Genomic DNA, 19,878 nt, shown 5'->3' with positions numbered 1-19,878 from the left:
GACAAACAAAACCATGTTTTAAGCAGAAAATATTGCAATTAACAATGTCACCACGGCTTTCAAACATATCCAATAAAGAAAAAAATATTTTTAACCCAATTTTCATAAAATAATGACATTTCCATATAAATCAAAACGATTGTTCCATAAACAAGTTTTCTGAGAACTAAAATTGAGGAAAAAGGCTAGTGTCAATTGAACCAACTGGTAAAACCCCCCAAAAAAACAATATGCAACCAAATTTAAGGTTATTTGGGCTAGAAATGGGTTACACATTGCCGGACTAGATCTGGTCGATAGGCAACTTCACCGAGATGGTGAAACAACGGAGGGACATAGCCGATCTGATGACGAGCTAAATCAAGGCTATGTGAATTGAATTAGCTAAATTGGCCATAGTGTATGTGAGTGAATGCAAAAGTAGATGGGTGTTTACCAATGCTGGGTTGTGGCTGGAAGGGTATCCGCTGCATAAAAAAATATGCTGGATAAGTTGTCAGTTCACTGCAGGGAACTCTACGCTAGGTCTCTTATTAGGAGACACTAAGGGATACAATCCCTCTCTTATAACCCCCTGAAGCACAGGTGAAATCAATCCAATTTAATTGGCGGGACCGTGTTTGTGTGTGTGTGTGTTGTTAGGCCCTTCCAGGTACAGTATTGATGCCACTATGTAGTCTAGCAGATGTTTCAGGTCCAAATAGAATCTAATTAGGATATGCTGAAGAGGAAAAGTGAAAAGCAAAGAGCAGAACAATATTTAAGTAACAGTTCACCCACAACACAAAACGTATCACCTTCATGTCATTTGTTAATCTCTAATGCTCTAATACCATTTCAGCTTATTGTGAAACAAATACAGAACTTTATCAAACATACCTTCATTATTATCACCACAAATGACCAAGCAGGTGTGCTTGGTCATTCCACCAACTCTAGAAATACATCATCTCAATCAGTCTCTACTCAGCCACCGTCACAGGGTCTTGTATTACTGTATGGAGAACTGTAGCTTTTAAAAACAACAACACATTAGTATCTAACACATATGCATAACCTTCAGATTTAACAAAAAAAAAGAGAGAGATGAACATTACAAAGTATGCCTTGCGTATCTTCACATTTCTTTTGATTCAGGTGTTGATTATTGATAATAATTCTACAAATCAAACCTGTAAATAATACAATAAATAAAGTTTTATCAAAATGACAAGCAATTTCATTGTTTAGATGAATTTGTTAGCTAACTATCCAAAGGCAATAAAAGAGCCATTAAAATATTAATTTATATAAAATAAATAAACATTAAAGAGCCCCTATTGTGGGTTTTCGAAAAGGAGCTTCCATGTAGTGTGTAACACAGATCTAAATGAAGTGAAATATCCAGCGAAGGCCTAAATCTGAAAGTGGACAGTTTTTAAAACTATTGATTCATCTTAAAAAAAAGAGTCGACTCATAGTGGTTAGAATGAATCGTCTTCATAACGAGTCTTTAGCTGTTTCGGCGTGACGTGACTATGAAACATAGTTGTTATGGGCGCAAACCGAGGAAAATTTAAATCTGCGCCCTGCCCACTAACACAGCCGACAAACAGATCCTGAAGTCATAAGTCAAGAAGACGCTGTGTTTACCTGGATATTATTGGAAGTGTGAGGGGAAATAATTGATTCAGCAGTCTACACGCTTACAGTGGGCGATTCATTCGTTTGTTAAAGGAAGGATAAGAAAAGACTGGTGTATAAGACTTGTGAGAATGGGAAGACAATACACCAAGGCAAGTTTATTAGGCGCAAAGGCAGCCTGCTATGCGCTGGTGAGCACTACAACCCCCTGGCTGGGGATGGGATATTTGGGCAAAGCAGAGTACAGGTAAGCCCTGAGAACATATAACACTTCAAGCAAGAGGTGCCACAGCAAAAATTGCAAATAGAAATGATCTAAGTTACAGCTGAGAAAAGCTCGGTCACGGAAATCACACTCAGTAAATGATATGCACGCTATCGGTTTCATTTTTACTGCTAAGTGCCGTTCATACTTCCCATGCGGGGGTTATGACGGTCACGGGGTTATCACGCGGGCCCGTCCGCCGGGGGCTTGACAAACCACGCTAGGCATTTGTCTAGCGCTGAATGCTGTGGACCAATCGCAACAGGCTGTCATCGGTCCAATCACCGCAGATTAGCTTCACGCTAAGGAGGGGTTTGGGAACAAATGAATCGCTGAACGATTCATATGGAAGTCGCTGGGATAATTGGGTAACAATAAATGCATATTATAAGACTATGAAGGTGTTTTTTGACCTTGCATGCATATCAGTATGTTGTTGGAGACCCATATAACCGAAATATGACCCTTTTTCATGTACAATATGGGCTCTTTAAATGGTGACATGTATTCCATAAAATGCTAAATTATCTGAAGGTATTGCAAAGGCAGATGCAGGGGGCTTCCTTTGCTAGTTTTGGTACTAAAATACAGAAAGTGTCAACTTTATTTTACAAGTGAACAAACCCTTTTAATTTTTTTACAATTAAAAAAAAGTGGTTATTTGAACACACTCATGTGCATTTAGTTATTAGAATTATGTTAACAACTGTCAAAATTAAATTGTATTCAAGTACTAAGCAACCACAAATGATCTGCCAAATAAGTTGATTCACAAAATATGCTATATATATGGGGGGGTCTTAGAACGGAGGAGAGGTGAAGGAAAAGTGAATCAATTTGATCCTCATCCTTAATGTAAAGTGGCACAGGGTTATTTTGACAGACTGATCAGAATAACTGTCAAGCCACTTTGAGTTCTTTTGCCCACTGATGATGGACTGTATACAAAATAAAAAATGACATTAACAACATTACAATTTACATGTCTTGCAAGTAGTTTACATTCTGAATAAGATTTTATTTCGAAATGCATGCTTGATCCACATACATGAATGTGGCTATCTGTTGCTTTTGTTGCCACTATGTAGTCTACAAGTGCCTGATTTAAAGACCCCCGAGCACTTGTGGCAACAACATGCTGTGGCAGGTCATTGGTTACACAAGGAAAAGCCCTATAAAGTGGCAGAAGTTTCCCTTCACAGAGGGACTTTGCCTCCTTGGTCCGGTGAGCAAACCTTTCCATGGGTTTTAAACCTTTTCCCTTTTTAAAGGAGAGAGGAAAAAATATATATTTATTGGCCATCGATATTGCAAGTACTGTTTGTCACAAAAGACAGCACTGAAAAATGTATTTCTTTATTCCATCTAAATAAACTGTCAGAAAACACAAAATTGAGAGTGTGAGTATGCAGATGGATTGCTAAAGTGCCTCAGTTGGTCATTAATTTTTGTTGGTGAGAAACTTCAAGAATGAAATGTCAAACTAAGATGTGCAGAACATGATTCACATACCCATGTATCCCAAACCGCTCAGTTGGCCGCAGGCTCCACCACTCCCTGATTTAATGCATGTCAAGCTAACAGAAATTGAAATGTTACTACATTAGTATTTCATTTGTATTGTTAGAATTCAATGGCCAGCAATAAAGTACTTTATTAAAAATGTAAAGTAACAAAATGTAGAAGACCACCTGTGAGAAGTTGAATGGAATGTCCAGCACATTGTAGAGGGCATACTGAAAAAAAGTAGATATTAATTTTTAAAACTAAAAAAATAAGTGCAACCACCTTCTTCCTCTTGCTATTTACCATAAACTACTACTTACCATGAGCATGAAAATTCCACAATCGTTGCTGTTGTTCTGTTGAGGCAGGACCTTGTATACCAAAATTAGAATTAAAATACTACTACTAATAATAACAATAATAAAATCAGACAAAGCTAAAAAAAAAAAAAAAAAGTAATGTAATAATGTAAAAATTAGTATAAAACAAATAATGCAATTATTGTTCTGGATCACCCCAATATCCAATCCTGTTACTTCTGTCCATTGTGCTGGGTTGAGACTTTGTGCAATATTCCTATGATTTAAGAAAAAGCACAAATGAACTTACAAAGCAATAGGAAATCCTACAGTTCATAATACTCTGTTTATACAACTGTAAAACAGTATCTGATCTACACCTGTGCGATTATGTTAAAATGGCAACTACTAACTTCTAACTACACAAATAAATCTGAAACAATGTAACCGCATATGCCAAGGGAACATGGCAACTATAATCATTATAATAACATCAAATACTCTCATTAAAACAAATAAACTTGAAACAATGCAACCGCATGTCTCCATTATATGCCAAGGGAACATGGCAATTATCTCTTAGCTGTGAACCTAAAGATGCCTCTTAACTGGTCACCTCCAAAACCAGACCCATGAGTACTATAAAGGGAGTCTAGTAGGAGCATCTCTCTTAAGAGTGGCTTCAGTACCTAAAGATATACATAAGCAATGGTTGAGGCCAGGGAGAATACAAAAAGATTTGACACATTTCGACTGTGATTGACATCACCTTATGATACTGGCCTAAAAACAGCATAAAAAATCAATTCCAACAATCTACAAAAGCAGTCAAAGCTTTATAAAATGTAATGTACATTTCAACTGTTTTTACACTGTAAACTAAATGATTACTTTGAAAAATAATCTTACACATAATGGTCTGAGACAGTGGCTTGTATCCATGCAGGAAGCACAAGGGCATCCATCAAGTCAGCATTATTCTAAAAACATAACACCAAAAAAAGCTAATCTTATTAAACTTCTGGCTTAGATCTTATATTAGATGCTATAATTTGTTATACCATATTTACTGGAAAATAGGCTAGAGGATCTTTACTGCTTTTCCATGTGGCAACTACATACAAGTCAGCAATGTAAATGTTGTTGCCCTATGAGAGAGAGCAAAAAGAAGAAAATAACTTGACATCCTTAGTATATGAAGTGAAGTAACTTTCATAAAAAATGCTTAACTAGAAAAATCTGATATAAAATCATTAAAGAATGTTGATACATGCGCTCGAGCCTCTTCATAGATGAGTCTCATGCAGGCATTTCCAATCTGTAATGAATAATAAAGAAGGAAGCAAAGTCAAAGAAAAACTCTAGGGTCCAAGTTATCTGACAAAAACAAAAATCACCCATTGCACCCACTGATTAACATTTTGGGTACATTAAAAAATATCTGCATGCAAATTTAACTACTTACCTCACACTCCATTTCCCTTCTTACGCCCAAAGTCAAAAAATCTGCTCTTGTGAGGCATATTGCTCCTTCTTTCACAATTACCTCATCTGCAAGTCGCTCTGTGTCCCGGATATATCTGAGCTGCAATGGTCAAATGAAAGAAAATGCTCACTTATTAAATCCTTCATGTTTTCTTAGATAGGAAACATGTATTGATTGGATGTTTCAGTTTTGCCACACATATTTTAGAATTGATATTGAATACGAGAACAATTACCAATTTGTCTTCAAGAGGATTGTGAGGCTTCTTCCAGGACTTAGCTGAATCCTCATCTGCAATCTCCACAATCCTAGGCTCTGCCTCTATGGTCAAATCTGCAGTGGTTGCTATGAAAATAAAATGACACAAACTCACACACAATGAACTATAAAAGGAAAATGTATTGTTAGATGGAACAAATTCTCTTCTTTACCCATTTCTGTTACAAGTCTGGCAATGGTAGGATGTCCTCTGTTCCCTCTGAGCCAGAAAGGTCTATAAGTCATTAGATTATTAGTTCATGAAATATAGTATAAATTCAAAACAGTAAAAATATCACAATAACATAAAAAATTATGCTGTTTATAAAACCAAGAACAGTGTATATCAGATTTGTATAAAACAAATAATATATAAACATACAACAATTAGCTGTGTGCCAAATATGGATTAATATGGAATCTTTGCACTATTGAGCAGATTATTAGTTACTTACTGGTCAGCTGGGGATCATCTGTGGTGGCAGATTTAGTGGAAGATTCTAAAATCTCTGAAGTATCTTAATTGGACAAACACAAAGTATTGGTACATGATGGTGTTTGTAAAAGTAATATTTACAACCCATTTTAAATTGATATGACTGTAATCTAAACATTACCAAGAAGAGCCTGATGGTTGGTGTTGAGCCCAACTTCTGTCCCAAAATCTCTTCTAAAATTCTTCTGATTATTGTGATGGTGGATAATATTTCTCATAAGGAAGGCGTGAGTTGATGGAAGGCTCATATTTAGTAAGTAGTTTTTTTTTTTTATTCTTTTTTTATTCGCTAAGGAACTGCTCCGCAACCTGGCTATTTACTTTGCCAGCAAGTTGGGCTACAAGACCAATCTTGCGGAGAACATCCCGTCTTTTGAATTGTCCTCATGAAACTTGTCATTGAGGACATAATTCTCTGATGAGCCTGTAATTGGGTGGCCATGGATGTCTGGAACTTGTTTTTTCACGTTAAGCCATGGCAATGAGATTTTGAGCTTCCCTTCCTGTGCCATCTTGATGTTGTCATCTGTTGGGTCAGCTAGACGCCCTCCATTTGGTATAAAGGTTAGCGTTTCTGGACAGCGAAGATTTGTGTGTGTTGCTAATCCGCAAGCAAAGTCATAGATGAAAATTTTAGGGATGTGCTTCCACGAGAGAAGGATATCTGCAAAATTCCTTGGACGCTCTTCACGCTAACAGCACTTTATGCTGTAGACAATTACACAAGGGCACATAACAACAGCCCACCCTCCTGGACCAAACATCAGGTCGGCAGTTATAGTGTCAGGCAGCAGTAATAATATTAATACATGGCCAACTAGGGATGGGCAGTATGACTATATATGTTGTTTCCACGAAATAAAATGTGTACTGTGGTGGTGCCATGTCGCCATTACAGTGGTGTGATCGTCGGGTTCACCGGCACATCCCTATTGATCATCTAAGTCATATTTGTTCACTATATTTAAAAGGTTATATATATACACACAGACACACACACACACACACACGCACACAGGTCAAAAGTTTGGGATCAGCATGATTTTTAAATGTTTTTTATCAAAGCTTATCTTGCTCACCAAAGATGCATTTATTTTTTAAAGATTACAGTACAAATTGTGAAAAGTTATTGCACTGTAAAATAACTGTTTAAAAGTAATTTATCATTTAATTTAATCATTTATTCAGTGATTTAAAGATGAATTTTCAGCTTCATTACTCCAGTCTTCAGATCACCACATGATTCTTTAGAAATCACTCTAGTATTAATTATTATTGTTATTATTATTATTATTAGTAGTAGTAGTAGTAAAAAAATGCAATTATAACTGGAGTAATAGCAGTTATTTAACATTTTAAAAAATATTTGACAATTCTTTTTTATTTAATAAATGCTGCCCTGATGAACGGAATAATTTTCTTAAAAAAAAACTGAGAAAAAAAACTGACAACAAACTTTTGACCGGTAGTGTATATACTGTGAAATAAATATTCTCAATAACATTTTGGTCATATTGTCCAATCCTAACGCCTACAAAGATGTGGCAGTCACAAACACAAAAGTTTTTTTTCTCACCTGAGGCACCCCAAATCTTTTCGAATAGTTTGTCGTAGGTATGTCTAGACTTCATCTCACAGGATAGTCTTTCTAGGCGGTCATTTATTGAACCAGTGGAATCAATCCCACACTCCTCACTTTTTTTTGTATCACTGAGACCTAAAAACAATTCAAAATAAAAAAAATAATCCATTAAAAAAATTATATCCCACCAAGCCTATCCTACAAAAACAGACTTGATTCTCTTTACAGAAGTGACAATTGAAACTAATTTTACCCTTTGCTTGTAAAGCTCATTTTTAAGCCTATCTTTGGACACAGTAATTTCACAAAGTTCAGCTTCTTTGGGTTGGTGAACTTTCTAGAACTCTGTGTTGAGACACTGACTGGACTTGCAAGTATGTCTTCCAATCCAAGGTGCCCAAAGGTAATAACTGGGGTGGACAGTGAAAGGATTGTCCCCCTGTCCTTAAATAACAGTCAAAGCAAAAATCTAAAAAACGGTAACAATAAGTAGCATACAAAATGCCAAGAAGAGACATAAAAGCAATCTAATTACTTTGTACAAAGCCACGACCAATCATTTGCAGTGACAATTTCTCCCAAAAGTCCTCCATATTCACATGCCCATTGAAGTCTTTTGGTGGTTGTTTGACATCACTCACTTACACCATACAGAAAATGAAAATATTAATAAGATTACCTATATAATTAAAAAAAAACATATAAGCCTGTTATGGGTTTATATGCACTAGCATTGTCAAATGACCCTGAACATGTTTGTAGAATGTCATTGTAGTCCATCCCAAAAATACTTACATGACATGTTGAATGCTCCTTTTCTGTGTAGATCTATGATCACAATGGGTGGATGATCCCCACGTCACACAAGAGTATTCATACTCATGGCTTGTAAGTGCCTCAAAATAGAGATAGGCATGGAGCATTGTTTTGGCTGGGGAAAACTGTTCTCCTATTGTCACCTATAGACACTGAACTACTCTCGCAACTGCGCTGTGGGCCTACAATTGAAGATAACACAAATAATAATCAGTTTTCAATTCTTTAAACCACTAATGTTTTTTCCAAAGGTAATGGAAAATGATTTAAGATAACCTAACCTGTAGCATGTATCGAATATGTAGACATAAAGGAAGGTCAAGAAAGACACTCGTTAAAATTGTGCAAGCCATCTTTCCACTCTTGATATCTGAAGAGTCCACATTGGTGGCAACATTTTGTGTAGTTGGCAACATCTGAAAATTCAATGGTAAAATATAAGCGGTTACTACAATATTATTTAGGATCATTTAAACTGTGCCATTTGTGTGAATTTCATAGATCCTTATTTAAAATGAAAAATACTTACCATAGATAATTATTGTATTGGTAGACATTTTAGCTTTTGCTGTGATGAGCAGAGGGTCAGATAGGGGTACATTTCCAGTACATCGCTGGCAGAACATTTCATCAGGAATGAGGTTGGTTGCATAGGGGCTTAAAGATGAAGGCAAACGCAGGTTCTCGGGAAGAATTGCAGGAATGGTCTTCTTGTTAAAGATGTACTGAATCATAGGTTCAAGCTCTTTTGCTGGGGGGTACAGTAAACCTAAGTCATCATCCCTTTTATGAACTGGACTGGTCTGTTCTGTGCTTCGGAGAGTGCGGAATAGGTGACGCTTAGTCTGGAAAAGGTGCCATTTTCCAATGTATTTATGAAGACAGGACCTTCTTGATCTGACACATGGACAATGCCAGGTGTTCTGCTTCACATCTTATGTGACCATTATTCGACCAAGTTTGGCATAATACGATGCATGTGGCTCATACACTGAAATACACCTTTTAGAACATGGCGTTGTAGCCTTTGTTGCTATAGACAAGGATTTGTTGTCTTGGGTGCTGAGGCTTTGTCTTTGTAGGCAGTCTGTTTTTCTTTCCCTTCCCAACCATTTTAACCCAAGCATGTCTGTAAGGGTACTTTCTGACAAAGTAGGAGCATCAGCAAAGGATCCACAGTAATCTAGAGATCGTAGGTGATGGCATCTGTAGTGGCTTAACCCACTTCTCCAAGCCAAGTCCGTATCCACTTGACGGGATGGAAACTCACACATGACGATGTGCTCTGTTCCCCAGGTTTTGGAAACTATATGGACTGGAATACTTGAAGAGAGAAACATTTTCTGGACTGCATAGACACCATTAGCTTGATCTATGCAGTCAGAATAAAGGTGATGACGTACTGAAATGTCATCCTAACATTTTGTGTGTTTCCTTTCCAGATGTTTTCTTAAGTTTTTTTTTTTTTTGTAATGGCAATGTGGCAATGGGGGCATTTGATCTTAACAACTGCACTGGTATGTATCTTTATGGAAGTAGTTGGTGTAGTGGTACTTAGAGATAGCACACCGGAATGGATGGATGATGTAGTGGTACTCGGAGAAGGCACACCAGGATGGATGGATGATGTAGTGGTACTCGAAGATAGCACACCAGGATGGATGGATGATGTAGTGGTACTCGGAGATAGCACACCAGGATGAGTGGATGATGTGGTATTCGGAAATAGCACACCAGGATGGATGGATGATGTAGTGGTACTCGGAGATAGCACACCAGGATGAGTGGATGATGTGGTGGTATTCGGAAATAGCACACCAGGATGGATGAATGATGTAGTGGTACTCTGAGATAGCACACCAGGAAGGGAGTTGTTGATTTAGCAGCTTTACAAATCGTTTTACATCTTTTGAGGCAGACCACAAAATTGTCAAGTCGGTATATAGTTGAATAACAATATACACAATGGTAGCTGACTACCTGAAACACTGAAATTTGGCTGACAGCCCAGACCACACCGGTGTATTGTATAATCTGTGAAAAAACATATATATATAAAAAATTATTAAACATATAATAATTACTCCCTTGCTGAGAATAGTAAAAATTTTTAAATTCCCAGCACAACATATTAGTAATTTGTTTGTACGCAACATGACCTGACAATACTGATTATGTTGTTTTAAGAAATACCAAAACACAAATCAAAAGGGTTTTTAACATTGAAATTATTATGCAATATACAAATTAATATACAATAAAAAAAAAAATTATTCAGAAATTGTGTTACCATCATGGGTGACTGCCCTCGAAAAGTGAAGCTGCTGATGAATCTCCAGTTTACTCTTCTTTGATGGTTTATAGTAATCTGTAGAGCAGAACAGACAATGGTAAAGGGAACAGCACATGTTGCACTTGTTCACCGCTGGTAAATTCCGATCTCTCCGTACTGTTGGAATATCTGCAATTTAACAACAAGAACATATAATTTACATTATATACAGAAAGTAACTTATTTTTAAACTTATTTTTGCTTTTTAGCGAGCTTGCAGTTAAATCTTTTGTAGAGTTACATAAATAGGCCAATTAAAAAAACTTTGTAGACGAAGTATAAAGTTTTTTTATATTAATTCTTAAACAATGTCTAGACCTATTCTAATGTTGCTGCAAAATGCATTATTCCATTATTAAAAAATAATAATTTTTAAAAAAATAAAAAGTTTAGAACAGGTTACAAAAAAATCTTACCCGCAAAGGCATTCTCGTGCAGGCTAGAGACAGACAAAAAAAAATGTTAAAAGAAAATTAGCTTAAATAAAATGTGACGTAGTACATGTACTGTAGCTAGCTTACATGTGGCTAGCTAAACTGAGCTAAACAGTAAACTAACGACATTGCCATCGTTTTGTCTCTGCGTGTGAAATGGTTTACACCGTTTTGTTTACATAATGACATATATCGAATTTAATCTAACTAAAATATTTAAGATCCATGTTTGCTAACCAATATGTTTAGCGAGTATTTAGCATACCTTTCCATCATGTCGCATCATGTTGGTTTGGTGTGATGATTAGAGTAAGGGGCGTTCTATAATAATACCGTGCTGCCTCCCCCTACTGGACGCATCAGGTACATCAGGTGCGTGAAACTGCCTGGGCCGTTAAATTGCTCGGATCCAAGACTGCAGACGCCCCCTCCTCACTTCAATGGACATCCGCGCCGCGTTAACCAATCAGGAGCTTGCTCTTGTGGGGGCGTGATTGTGACGTATCACCTGTTGTTGGTGTTCCGGGGGAAATCCTCCAGCCGACACAGACAAAAAGTTCATCAAACTGGGCTTGGGTCAGTCAGAAGCACCGCTGAAAGTCTCCGTCATCCAGGTTTAGTTTCTGGAGGAGTTTATGAGCTCACAGAGCTGGATGCACCTCTGAAAGGATTTAGTGGACTCAGACATGGCCCTGAACGTATCAACACTGTTTTTCAGCCTTCATAAAGCACATAAACACTTATTTTCTTCATTAATCAATGTTAGCCATTTAGCAACAAAGCTAGAGTAACCAGGCAGACAGAAACCCTGCTCATCACACGAATCCACGTCTGTTCTTAAATGAATTTGACGCGCAAATGAAGCAAGTAACCTCAAATGTTCACGCGGCTATTTCTGCGTAAATATCGCGATTTATCCGTGGGTTCTGCATCTGGTGTGAATGCAGCATTAGTATCTGGGCAGAGGAGGTGGCTCCGGAGATTCCCTAAGAGAGCATTCAATTAAAGGAGAAGTGTCGATTTTATTTTAAATATGGGTAACAACACATAAAATGGCATTTACTGTGACAGAAATGTGTTTAACATGTACATTTAATGTTTTTATGCACTATGTTTGCATGAGCATATAGAATAACATTCTTAAAAAGAAGTCAATAGCAATGCAGTCAAGCTACACAAACGACCATGAATGAACCACAGAAGTTTAAAATTGTCACTTCATTCTAAAGTAATTAACTTAACAATAAATTTACAACTGTATTTCCTTAGAGAAAGTCAGTAAAATGCCAACATTGAGGTAGTTTGACCCACCAGTTACTGTTCTAAAACTCAGATGGAAATGGCGTCTAGAAAATTCTTTAGTGACTGGGGGTGCATGAATTCCCGAATATTGGAAATAACACCACCAAGTGTTGGATAGATAACTCCTTGATTTCGCACTGAATCAAATCAATTCTATCTCTGATTTTATTTATTTATCAAAATCTAACTCTATAATGTCAAAACTTCACTCTGAAATGCATTGTGGCAAGGGAGCGTGGCCGAGAGCCGTGGGAACGGGGTGAGGCCACCGCGTAAGTGGATACACCTGCGGTGCGCACCTGCCTCGGATCCCACGGAAGGAGCTCTGGACCATAAAAGGAGGACTGATGGCAGAGGAAGCAGAGAGAGGACCGGGCCCGGACATATTTTACTTTTGCTTTCAGTTTAATGGCAGCCTCCGTGAGGAGCTGCCGTCTGTTTGTTTTGGTTTAGACGGCAGTCTCCGTGAGGAGCTGCTGTCATTGTTATTAATAAATATTTTAAAGCTCCGTCGGTTCTCCGCCTCCTTCTTCCCGGCGGCCAAAGGGCCGTAAACTTTATTACAGTGGTGCCGAAACCCGGGAGAAGGAGGGACGCGTTGTCCAGATGCCCTCACCGCTGAGAGAGTGGGCGAGTGTTCGGGAGTTAACCCGAGTGGGGGAGAAACCCGTTCGTCTGCCCAGAGTGCCGGGGCAGCCTGAGGCTGGCGAGGAAAGGATCTGCCTGCTGCCGTCTCCCAGCATGGGGAGGAGTAGGGGACACGGGGCTCACCACCGGAAGGGAAAGTGCTGAAGCGAGCCATCCCACAGAACCCGGGGGAGTCGCCGCGATCCGCCATGATGCCAGAGCCTGCATCCATCCACCGAAGCGGGAGCGGAGCAGGAGACCAGAAATGCCGCCAGCCAGCCAGGAGAACCGCCGCCGGACGCCAGAAGACAGACGGGTGGATAGATTCCTCCACAGGGCTCCCAGCACGTCGTCGCATCTCTCAGCTGGTGGAGGACCGAGTGGCAGCGTGTCTGGAGAACCGAACCCCTTTTTCTTTTTCCTCTCTCCCCTTTCTCGGTCTACTCTGTCTTTCCTCTTTTTTTTCCATCTCCTTTTCTCTCGGCCCGTCTCATATAGGTCTCGCGGGTGTTGTGGCGCCAAACCCCCCCCGGAGTATGCACAGCCACGGGGTCCCCCCGGCCTGTGATGGGAGATGGGGGTATGTGGCGAGGGGGCGTGGCCGAGAGCCGTGGGAACAGGGTAAGGCCACAGCGTAAGTGGATACACCTGCGGTGCGAACCTGCCTCGGATCCCACGGAAGGAGCTCTGGACCATAAAAGGAGGACCGATGGCAGAAGAAGCCGAGAGAGGACCGGGCCCGGACATATTTTACTTTTGCTTTCAGTTTGACGGCAGCCTCCGTGAGGAGCTGTCGTTCGTTTGTTTTGGTTTAGACGGCAGTCTCCCTGAGGAGCTGCCGTCATTGTTATTAATAAATATTTTAAAGCTCCGCCTCCTTCTTCCCGGCGGCCGAAGGGCCATAAACTTTATTACATGCATCAACACCAAGAATTTAAATCTGATAATTTTCCTGTGTAGTGTGTTGAAGTTCAGCTTCTTTGCTCCCTGTTCCCTGTAGTTAAAGGGTAAATACATAATTTGTGGGTTGTAAATTAAAGTAAGGCATTGTTCCAACCTTGTACTCTCTAGTTTACAAGGTAAAATCTTGTAGACAGTGAAATAAATAAACACACAATATATTTCTTCTTTACTTTGTGACCTTTATTTTAATAAATCTGCATTTTAAAACACTTCATCTTAATCATACATTGTCTTATCTATCATGGCCTATACTCATTCATTCATTCATTTTCAGCTTTGTCCCTGTGTTAATCTGGGGTCGCCACAGTGGAATGAACTGCCAACTTATCCAGCATATGTTTTACGCAGCGGATGCCCTTCCAGCTGCAACCCATCACTGAGAAACATCCATCTACACTCATACACACACATACACTATGGACAATTTTAGCTTACCCTCTGTCACCACTTGTTTTCAAAACACCCGGAGGAAACCCACGTTAACATGGAGAGAACATGCAAATGCCACACAGAAATGCCAACTGACCCAGCCGAGGCTTGAACCAGGGACCTTCTTGCTGTGAGGCGATTGTGCTAAATTTGATAATAATATTAAATATACTACATTTTGAGGGTAAAATATAACCCTTTAAGTGATGGCTGTTATTTGTTTAAGTATTCTAACATTAAATAACACATGCAGCAAGTGAAATAATAAACGAAGATGAAACACATATATAGCAGGATGTAAAGCATATGAAGGACTATTATGTTTAGAAAAATGCTGCTTTTTTATCTTTGTATTTTTATCATGTAATTTTTATTTTAATTATTTTTTGTCACCTAGCAACAACTTAGCAACACCTTAGCAACTGCATAGCAACGACCTAGCAACACCGTAGCAACCATCTAACAACACCTTAGCAACCACATAGCAACACCTTGGCAACCACGTAGCAACCATCTAGCAACACCTTAGCAACCTAAAAGTAATCATCTAGCAACACCTTAACAATCGTACAGAAACCACCAAGAAACAACTTAGCAACCACCTAGCAGCACCTTAGCAACCGCCTAGCAACACCTTAGCAACTGCCTAACAACACCTTAGCAACCACCTAGCAACACCTTAGCAACCGCCTATAAACACCTTAGCAACCACCTAGCAACACCTTGGCTACTGCCTAGCAACCACCTTCTAACACCTTAGCAATCGCCTAGCAACCACCTAGCAACACCTTAGCAACTGCATAGAAACCACCAAGCAACAGTTTAGCAACCACTTAGCAACACCTTAGCAACTACCTAGCAATCGCCTTGCAACTACATAGCAAAACCTTAGTAACTGCCTTGCAACACCTTAGCAACTGCCTAGCAACCACCTAGCAACACCTTGGCAGCCACCTAGCAACGACCTAGCAACACTTTAGCAATCTTAGTACACTCCCAAAGCAAATGACTTTACATTTCTTCAGACTGAATACAAAAAGAGCATTTGGGAAAATAATATTTTTCAATTGGACACGTTTGTAGTGTTCTACATGTGTGTAGATATAATGTTTAGATCGTCATATTGGGGTGATATAAACACACCCAGTGCTTTTTTTTTTTTTAATTTAACAACATAAAAACGGTGGACCAGTTGGATCGGTTTTCAGACCAACCACAGCTTGACGTAAGAGTACGTCCCCCCGCCCACCAATATTGATTGACAGGTGTGCATTAACATTTCTCCATAGTAACACATATAATCATATCAACAAGTCAGGACGCAGGCAAAGCAACCAGGAATATAAGGTCTGTTCAGTTTTCTAGGATCATCAATCATCATCAAACGTGATCAAGAAAAGCTGAGAGTAGAAGGGAAAGCTGGTAGAGCAGGACTGGATTTTTCACTGGAATGTGGATTCTTGCTGAAGTAGAGCGGATAGGCCTTCAGTCTCTTATTTGAGCCTCTGTATCGAGTTAGCTTCCAGGCTGAGTTTGGTGTTGTTGAGCCGGGGCTGGTGTTTCTAGGAGAGTGGAGATTTCGTTCCTGTCCATGTTGCTGTTGATGATGTGAGAGTAGTTTTGATGCTGCTGTTTTGTTATTTCTGCTGTTGTTGTTGTTGATTTGTCATAGTTAGATGATGTTGGTAGAATTGTTGATGGGTTGTAGAGAGATTTTGAATTTTAGAAGCTTGTGACAGAGCTGGAGCAGTCCTGTCAAGGGCTTTCTTCGGAAAACGAAAACAAGAAAGTCATTTTTTGCTAAGCTTCTTATAGTGAGTTTGGATTCATTTGATTGGCTAACTAATGATTGTAGATGTGGCAATCATATCACATGCTTTTCTCAAAATTAGTTTGTGAAACTTCTACTAAATGTAGGCTATCATTCAGACTTAATTGTTGATATCAAGAATTCAATTGTTGATTTCAACAACTAAATTGCTACTAGTAAAAAATGTTTTGTCCTCCACACACTTCTCCTCCACTTACATCCTCTCTTCCCTTACACCCACAGTTCTCACTTCTTTATGTAAATAGGGCATGTTCTAAGATAACATCGAAGAGCACCCAGGACAACAGAGAGAGCATGGCACAAATCACTCCACTGACCTTAGGTCAGCCTCCACTGACCTTAGCAGTTACCAAACCCAGCCGGCATCATTAGCCTCCCAACTCTATTCTGCCAAAACCCATACTGACATTACAAAATGAACACCACTTCAGACATCCACAAACTATTCAGGACATTTAATACCTTGCTCTGTCCTCCTCCACAAACTCTTTATCAGCTGGCCTCATTCTTTACAAAAAAAAAAAAAAAAAAAACACTCAAATTTAAATCTCCATTAAACAACACCCTCTGAAGAAAAAAATCACTCTCTTCTTTTATTTCTCACTGGCATATTACAAACCACTTTTAAGCAGGTGTAACGAAGGCCAGCTAGTGAAGTGCTGTGCAGGTAAATCTTACTCATCTGACCTCTAACGCCCCATTCACAAGGGGCATCAGCGTCAACACTTCCCATTCACTTTGAATAGGTGACGTCAGGCGTTGCCTGCATTGTGGATCTGTCGGTGTAGAGTATCGGCTTTTCGTAAATGCTGAGAAGTGTATTTTCCATGCTGACTCAGTTCCTTTTCTAGGCTATATAGTCTCCGCCGATGGTATTAGCATGGATCCAGCAAAGGTGCACGCCGTTGAGGACAGGCCCGTTCCGGAGACACGCACTGCTCTCCAGAGATTTTTAAGTTTGCAAATTTTTATCAGCGGTTTATCCAAAATTTTTGTCAAATTGTCGCGCTGTTAACCGCTCTTACCTCTACGAAGTACAATTTCCATCCGCAGCCCAAGCAGCATTCGAGAAACTTAAGCAATTATTTTCGTCCGCGCCCATCCTCGTTACGCCTGATCTCTCCCAACAGTTTATCGTGGAGGTGAACGCCTCCAGCTCCGGCGTGGGAGCCGTTCTCTCACGGTCGGTCACCGATGATAAGGTTCACCCTTGCGACTTTTTTTCACACAAGCTCTCACCCGCGGAGCGTAATTATGACGTGGGTAATCGTGAACTCTTGGCCATTCGATTAGCATTGGGCGAATGGTGCCACTGGCTTGAAGGGGCGGCTGTGCCGTTTGAGGTCTGGACGGACCATCGCATCTTGGCTTACATTCATACTGCTAAGAGACTCAATGCTCAACAGGCACGGTAGGCATTATTTTTTGGGCAATTTGACTTCACTATCTCTTATCGTCCAGGCTCTAAGAACGTCAAGCTTGATGCACTGTTGCGCCTGTTCAACCCCTCAGAGGACCCCTCGATCGTTGAACCCATTCTAGCTAAGGGCTGTGTTATCGCAGCCTTAGTCTGAGGAATTGAACGTAAGGTTATACAAGCTCTCGCTCGGGTAACAATTTCTCCTATGTGCCCAAAAAATAAATTATTCCTTCCCAGGTCAGTACGTTCGGCAGTACTACACTGGGCACACGCCACCAAATTAGTAGCCCACCCGGGGGTTAAGGGCACCCTAACCGCTATCCATCAAAGTTTCTGGTGGCTATCTATGACACGAGATACTCGCACTTATGTCATGTCTTGCCCAGTTTGTGCTCAGTCTAAAAGTATTAACCTCCCTCCCTCGGGTCTTCTTAGGCCGTTACCTATTCTCTCCCGCCCGTGGTCCCACATCGCAGGAAACCACAGTACTAGTTTTCAACCATGTCTTTAGGATCCATGGGTTACCGGTAAACTGTTTTTTCCGACAGGGGTCCTCAATTCACCTCGTGTTTTTGGCGAGAATTATGCCGACAGATTGGGGCTATTGCCAGTCTGTCATCAGGCTTTCACCCGCAAACTAATGGGCAACCTGAATGCGTGAATCAAATTCTCGGTCGTCTTCTCCGCACCTTAGCAGCGCGGAATCCCTCCTCGTGGAGCGAACAGCTGGGCTGGGCTGAATACACGTATAACTCCACTCTTACGTCATCAACGGGGCTTTCCCCTTTCCACTGTTGTCTAGGTTACCAACCTCCGCTGTTCTCTCCGCAGGAGAGGGAAGCGTCGGTTCCGTCTGTCCAGGCGTACATTAAGCGTTGTCGTAACACTTGGAAGGCCGTGCACTCCACATTATTAAGGTTTCGTGAAAGTACATGTCGCATCACTAATCGTCGTTGCACTAAAGCTCCTAAATACATTGGCGGTCAGATGGTCTGGCTTTCCACCCGCCACCTACCCCTCTGGTACAAATCACGTAAACTAGCTCCCAAATTTAATGGTCCCTTTACCATTATTAAGATCATTAATCCTGCTGCAGTTCAACTGCGTTTACCTCACTCGCTTCGTCACATCCACCCCATTTATTTTACGTTTCATGTATCAAACCTGTCATCCGCACTCCCAACCACAAATCCGCCTCCACCCCTATCCTCATTGACGACATTCCTGCCTTTAAGGTCAAAATGATTTTAGCTTCCCACCGCCACAGACGTGGTTTTCAGTATCTGATCGACTGGGAGGGCTATGGCCCTGAGGAGAAAAGTTGGGTCCCAGCTCAGGACATCCTGGATTGCTCGCTCATCAATGACTTCTCTCGCTCGCGCCAGCCAACTTCCCCTCAGGGAAGGGGTTCTGTCATGAATCTGGTTCGTTGATTTCTCCCAGTTGTGAGCGACCTTTTGAGTTTCATTCCCGAAGATCCAGCTCTGTGTATTTGACTATACTACAGAATGCCTTGGTTGACCTTTTACTTAATTAAAGATTTGTGTTAAACTGCATTTTTGCTCCTTGATTCTGTTTCGTGACAGCTGGTCAATGTTAAGTTGGCATTTTCACACAAGCACATTTTGTCTTTTCAGACGCCCAGGTTAAAACAACGTAAAAAGGATGTTAGCTGTAGCACAGTCATGTTGAACACCTTGTTCGAGGAACTTCCACCAGCTGTTTCAACGCCTGTAAAAAGATCAAGAACAACGTCTATAGAAGACATTATGTTCAACCCCAAAGATACCAACCACACCATCTATAATGAGAGGTGAGTTATTTGAGAAATTTGTAATGTACTTGCTACTACACTACAATGTAATTCGGCATGTTGTATTAATATATTTTGTTGAATTCCGTTTTTTGTTTTTGTGTCTCCTATCAGTACTGTGATAGAAACTCCATATTACAGAATGAGGAAATTTATTGTTTATAAAGAAAACCTCTTTGCGCTCTTCAGGCAGTGTCCTATCTGCATAAAAAGCTGTGCTACACACAGTAGGACAGTCGGAACTGTTTAGTTTGTGGATCAGGTCTGCACACACTGTGAGCATCATAACAGACCAGTCAGCCGTATGTTGCAGACATACCAGCAGGAAATATCCAGCTTGCCGCAGCTCTACTTTTTAGTAGAGCCTCCTTCTTGCAAGTGGAGAAGGCAAGGCTA

At 40.2% G+C, this 19,878-nt stretch overlaps 2 protein-coding genes across 2 annotated transcripts in view; both read right to left on the bottom strand.

The window, feature by feature from the left end:
- LOC137490091 (uncharacterized) overlaps nucleotides 1-19,878 on the bottom strand; it is a 392,659-nt gene that overhangs the window by 351,677 nt on the left and 21,104 nt on the right. The window lies entirely within an intron of this gene.
- si:dkey-13e3.1 lies at nucleotides 794-6,163 on the bottom strand (the record flags this gene model as incomplete). Its single annotated transcript, NM_001113341.1, is given in 13 exon segments — nucleotides 794-2,661; nucleotides 2,677-2,826; nucleotides 2,937-3,624; nucleotides 3,715-3,765; nucleotides 3,910-3,970; nucleotides 4,603-4,673; nucleotides 4,764-4,841; nucleotides 4,964-5,011; nucleotides 5,159-5,278; nucleotides 5,415-5,524; nucleotides 5,611-5,672; nucleotides 5,893-5,955; nucleotides 6,055-6,163. Coding segments are annotated over 9 exon segments (669 nt in total).

This window comes from Danio rerio, chromosome 4, assembly GCF_049306965.1.
Source record: "Danio rerio strain Tuebingen ecotype United States chromosome 4, GRCz12tu, whole genome shotgun sequence".
In the NCBI taxonomy this organism is placed as follows: Eukaryota; Metazoa; Chordata; class Actinopteri; order Cypriniformes; family Danionidae; genus Danio; species Danio rerio.
Note: the sequence above shows the minus strand (reverse complement) of the source record. Positions and strands in the feature narration are given on the sequence as shown.